The 6,000-nt window shown below is 35.7% G+C and overlaps 1 protein-coding gene across 1 annotated transcript in view; it reads right to left on the bottom strand.

Moving 5' to 3' along the window:
* Positions 1–555: 555 nt before the first annotated feature.
* The window catches only part of PAPOLG (poly(A) polymerase gamma), a 29,265-nt gene continuing 23,820 nt past the window's right edge, over positions 556–6,000 (bottom strand). Inside the window, exons 16-23 of the mRNA XM_072768471.1 lie at positions 5,459–5,580; positions 5,064–5,239; positions 4,606–4,694; positions 4,314–4,528; positions 3,727–3,792; positions 3,490–3,543; positions 1,870–1,964; positions 556–1,699 (exon numbers count right to left, since the gene is read on the bottom strand). Coding sequence (XP_072624572.1) covers positions 1,471–1,699; positions 1,870–1,964; positions 3,490–3,543; positions 3,727–3,792; positions 4,314–4,528; positions 4,606–4,694; positions 5,064–5,239; positions 5,459–5,580 — 1,046 coding nt within the window. The 3' untranslated portion in view covers positions 556–1,470. The remainder of the gene's footprint in view (positions 1,700–1,869; positions 1,965–3,489; positions 3,544–3,726; positions 3,793–4,313; positions 4,529–4,605; positions 4,695–5,063; positions 5,240–5,458; positions 5,581–6,000) is intronic.

The raw sequence follows: 6,000 nt of genomic DNA, 5'->3' as shown, positions 1-6,000 counted from the left end.
GTATTTATAGAACAAATCTTAGAATCCTTGGATAAAGGAAAGGGTCAGCTAAAAGGAGAGCTTTCCACATGAGCTACAACTTGGATTTATAGGATTTCATTCTTATCTTTTGCTATGTAAAAAGTGAATAATGGAAAAAACCATTACTTTTTTCCTTGCTCTACTTCTCAGTTTTCCTTCGTAAGAGTTAAATGCTAGCATTTCCATTTCAGCAACCTAGAGATCAAGGAACAGGTGTGGGCAAAGGATACCGCTGACAATCAGAATTCCAAGCATTTCAACTCAGTGGTAAGGGGCTTGCAAGAGAGAATACGGACTATTATTACTCCATGGGTTAAATGGGTCCCACAAGTCCTATAAAATATACAACCAAGTATTTTCCCTGCATTATTCAAATGTATGTGTTTTTCCTACCAGAACCTACTAAATTGCCAAGTGAAAGCTGAACAAGGTAATAAATACTAGCATTCCTGGTTGTGCAATCTATACATTTTCATTTTAAGAATAATTCAAGCATAATCCATATTTAAAAAATTAGACTAAAGAGAGACAGTAAAGGTTTTAAAGTTTTCTCTTTGAAAAGATGGTATCTTACAGTACATACAAAAATACTCTGAAAATACATACGACTTCATTTACAAAACACTGAATCAACATATTACAAGAATTACATGGTTATGGATTTTAATAAACTGAGCATGCGTTCATGAAACTTAAAAAATATTAAGAAATGCATTGAAAAAAGCAGTGTAAAAAAAGACAACTCATATAGATAAATAAAAATTACAAAGGTCCTGAGCCAATTAATGGTTGGTAACAATATCATTCAAAATGCCTTTAGATTTCGGTAAAATCCACTGCTTATTTCTGCATGCCTAGTCCATGAAGAAGCGGTTTGAAGTTGTGGGGTAAGTAATGGTCAAGAATTACCATGCCAAGTTAATTTTATACCTCAAAAATACAAGTTTGCCATACTTCAAGGTATCTTACTGTTGGTGCTGGAATGAGTTGCTCCTTAGTAAAAAATACCAGTCAACTAACAAGAATGGCATGAGCTAGGATATGTAACAATTTCACCATTCATATACTGACTTTCAGTATTTTGGTTATATTTTGATTCTTAATAAAGATGCATTTCGAAGGCCTCCATGGGAGGCAAAATATAGAGAATTAATGGTGCCCAACTCTTATGTAATCACTGGACTAATCCTCCCTGGTAACTATGCAACATTTGGACAGAAAGGCACAAAAAAATAAAAATTTAAATATTCCATGTGCCATTCTGGGAAAAAAATAATTTAAATCAACAGAATAGACAATAAGTACATCTACACAAATGAGGAAAGCAGAAAAGATACCTCACATTCATTTTTCTCAGGTTTCACAAAGTGGCTTCAATGCTAAAGTAAATGTGTTAACGTTTGGAAAATTACAAGACAATTTTTTTTTGTTTTTTCAACTTTTTCAGTTCTATACAATGATTATAACATAAGACTTAAAAAAAAAAAAAAAAAAGTTCAGGACTTGTTTTATCCGTGTCCAAAGAGCCAAGAACTGGTTCCCACAACAGAGAAACAAGCATCGAAAGTTAAGGCAGTAAAACCTCCAACGCAAAGCCATAATATTGTAGATGACAATTTGATAGCAGGTGATCCTCACAGAAGTGTATGTAGCAATCAATGAGAGAATGCTACGGCATCTGCAGGTCAAAGTGTGAGAGTTCAAAAACCACTTCAAGGTCGTTAGTCCGATGACTGAAACTTTCACCTTATTTTATGTATGACAGCCACTTCTATTATAAAAAGAGTGGCTGCATCTATGCCACTAAATGATTGCATATTCACTTAAGTAAGGAGGCACTGCTTTTACCGATTAAGGGTCAGTCGAATGGAATTTTTGATGACTCGGATGTTATTTGCTGGAACCGGAGATGATGAATCTGGTAGCTCTTTACTGGGTAGTCTCTATTAGAAAGGAAGAGAAACAAGGAAAAGCAAATATATATTATCAAGTCCCAACTAGTAAATCACAAAACTTTTTCCTCCAAGTCCCTTAAGTTCTTAAACACTCACATATATGTTGGATATTTTCTTCCAATGTTCACTGTCAGTTCTTTGTTTTGGGGAATTTTTTTATTCAGTCGGAGGTGAAAGGCAGAGGTACAGGAAGGGGTGCAAGTGGGAGGAGTATGTATAAGAAAAAGGACTGCTAAATTACTCGCCACTTCTAGATTGAGAAACGCAGAAAGTCAATGATAAAGAGAAGTAGGAAGAGCGGAGTCACTAAGCAGGAAAACTCTTGGGGTGCTAGGTGAAAAATGAGTGTGTTATAGAGGAAGACCGGTTATCTAGTTAGTGATGGTGAAATTCAGGGGCATCTAGATGAGGGTTTCTGAGGATACTAAAGGAATTACATAATGAAGGCAATTTTGAGAGGCAAAATTGAGAAAGACACCTCTGAAATAGATAACGGTGTGATGGCAACAGTATGCAAGAGTTAATTCCCCTCCCTTGTTACCTTAGCTAAATCTATATCCTACCCACAGCCATTCAAAAAACATGAAAGATTTCAGACATACATAAAAGAACAACGAAGGCTTCAATGCCACAACCAAGATTCGGACATTAATAAAATTTTGCCACATCTGTTTGGTTTACATCCTTGCCCTTTATACTTGAAATATTTTAGAGCCACACTCAGGCATGTCATTTCACACTTTCATACTTAATATCCATATCAAACTTTTTCTTCCATTATCAAATATAATTATACACCCGTATTTTTTGTAACACATTCTTTATGTTAAAAGACATTTTACGAATTCTACAACTACTAGAAAAATGGCCAATACATTGTGAGGAATTTGGCAGGGTAACGGGGTGAAAATAAGCCATTTTGCTTATTTTTAAAAATAAGCTGTATTTAGCTTAAACTAAACTGTAAACTCTCAGAGAAGGGCTGTCTCTGGTACACACAGGCTGATTTTTGAGCACCTGTTTATTAACTTACCATGCTTAATATCATATTATTAGTTTAGCAGTAATTCTTTGAGAAATAAATTCTTAAATTGAGATTTAGGGGGATCTTTAGCTCATGTTTTAAAGGTACTTATACTATGTATATTGATACATTTGATTCTTCCAAAATATTAATACATACTGAGCTTAACAGCAGTGGTGCACAACAAAAATATACTAATGAGTCTTGCTAAGAAATTATAGTATGAGCACTAAACTTCTTTAAAAATAAACAAAGGTTGAACCTAAACTGGATAAACAGTGAAGTCTTAAATTATTTCCTCTTTTCCTCCCTTCTGAGGTACATACATCTGTGACCAGACACTGTTTGCTATTTCTACCCCAATCCCCAAATAAACACTGTTGGTCTTTGAGGACAGGAACAAAATCTCATTATCCTTTTGTTTCACCCAATGCAAGACTCTTAAGCTTTCTGTACCTGTAGATTACCTATGAATTAAGACTTTGTTACCTTTTTGCGTGATGTATCAATAGTTGGAATAGGCATACATTCTCCAATGGCATCCTAAAAACAGAATTGTATACAAATGAAAACTTTCTTTCCTATATATGCTTATTTCTACACAAAATAAAATATAACCCAAACTTCCCAGACCTATCTAGTCTGGTCCACTTTCGAATACAGTACTTTTCCTGATACATGGCTCTTTGAGAGAAATATGTTGAGGCACACCATTAATATATTTACCACTGCTTTTCTTTTCCTGTCTTCAGGAGCACGTGAGTCCTTAAATGTTGATTCAAGTCGAATAAACTAGAACATAAACATTAAGATGAACTGCTGTGATTACAAAAACCATACAATTTATATAAACTGAGAAACTAGTGATAAGGCTATCATCAAAACTACTGCAAACATGTTGGTGAGGGAAAAGAATTTAAAGTAGACTAAATTCAGCTAACACCCTTAACTTCTACAATTGGAGTGATCTTTTTGGTTAAATCAATTCAGATGGTAACAGTAGTTTTACCACCACCTACTGGAGGCAGAGGACAACAACACTATAACACAATAAATGGGATTAGTTACTAATAATGACTTCTATGTAAAGTCAAGGAGAAACTTCGACCAATCATTCAGGTTTTCAGATCTATTACAAATTTGAATTTAGGATGAGCAACCAGTATGTCTTCACAGTTTGGGCAAACATTCTTTTTAAACAGTCAAATCCTAAAGGGAGCACTAAGCTATGGAGACTTCTGAATTTTAGTGCTAGTTTAACTTAAAACAAAAAACAAAAAACTACTGAATTACCACTAAGGTTGTACCTTTACCTTTTCTATGTCTTTCAACCTCTTAGAAGACCCATCTATGGATGGGGAATGGGATCTCTTGTGTGTAACATTCTTAGTTGCCATTCCATTAAGATGTGGTTGTCCCTGGGTAGGGTTGTGGGGTGTTGGAATTCTTGGAATGACATTTCGTCCTACTACAGTAGGAATAGTGCACACAGCTGGGGGTGATACAGCTTTTACTGCAGAATCAACTTCTGAAAAAGAAAGGAAAATTCTAGTAATTGAATGTAGACACAGTAAAATCATTCTTAACAAAAGTACAGATACCTACTTGCACCGATGACTGGGATAGATAGTCCTTGTGCTGGTGGGACACTCAGTGGCTTTTCCACAACGACAGCAGTAGGCTCAGCATTATTCCTATTGAAAGTATTGAGTTATCATTGAGTAATTTGTGTTACTTATTTAAAACAGTCTTAACATTCAGGATTATTTCTTTCAAGCACTCCTACTTTAACATTTTGGAGGAAGAGAAAATGGGAAGAAAGGCAGGTGACTGAGTAAAAAGTGAGAAAAGAGAAAACCTGTGCACTTCTGTGTACTGATTCAGGCCTACATCTTCATAACCCCATCCCACAGGATCACAACAAATTGTCAAGTATTTCTAGCCAGAAAATGACTAGCTACTGGTAAAATAAGATATTGTAACAATTAAGATATTTAGCTGAGGCATAGAAAAGTTTACATCATCCCCAAACTGAAGACAAAGGAAAATTCTGAAATACAGACCTTTCTGTTTCTCCTGAAGGAGGAAGATCAGGCTTGGAAGGTTTGTTTATCGACACTGGGGAATTAAAAGGTGTTCCGTTATCAGTGTCCCTGGAGCTATCCAAACAATTGCTATCTAGAGATGATCTTTTGGATTGAGGTCCACTTGAACTTCGACTAACATCAGAAAGACTTTGCTGAAAGAGGGGAAAGCAGTTAGGATTTCAAAAGGCAAATGAAAATAATTACTGATTTCAATTCTGAAGTACATAAAATGAAGTATCTTTTGTGATTAATGAAAGGGAGATTTTAGTTCTAGACTGAATCGTACCTTTCTTTCCTTTTTGCTCAATAGGTTTGGGAGCTATTAAGAATGCAAAACCGGTCCCAGGATCATGTGTCTGAGAGGAACTTACCTTTTTCTTCTTTTGAAGAATCTCTGCTGGAAGGTAGTGATGAAGCTGTTTTTTTTTAACATGAGTTGCTTCAATTTTCATTCCTTCCTTTAGCATGTTTATATTATTTGCCTGTCTGTACACTGTAACAATGTTAATATGTTAAATGGTCAATTTCTTCCTGAACAGAGAGGTCTGTTTTCTCTAAAATGCATACATTTGCTATCTCCCCATAATCTCACAAACACACATACCCATCCTGCTTACTGAACAACTATTTCTCAAACATTTTCATCTTGTCATAATCTTATTTAAGTTCCAATTAGGGGTACTTGGGTGGCTCAGTCAGTTAAGTGTCCAACTCTCGGTTTTGGCTCAGGTCATGATCTCAGAGTAATGAAATCCAGCCCCTGTCAGGCTTGGGAGTCTGCTTTTATATTCTCTCTCTTCTCTGCCCTTCCTGCTGCTACAGTGCTTGCTCATGGAAGCTCAGCAACCCCCACCCCCCCACCCCTGTGTGCATACTCTCTCTACTAAAATCTTGAAAAGAAAAAGTACCAACT

Source organism: Canis lupus, chromosome 11, assembly GCF_048164855.1.
Source record: "Canis lupus baileyi chromosome 11, mCanLup2.hap1, whole genome shotgun sequence".
Lineage (NCBI taxonomy): Eukaryota > Metazoa > Chordata > Mammalia > Carnivora > Canidae > Canis > Canis lupus.
This window is presented reverse-complemented; position numbering and strand designations above follow the sequence as displayed.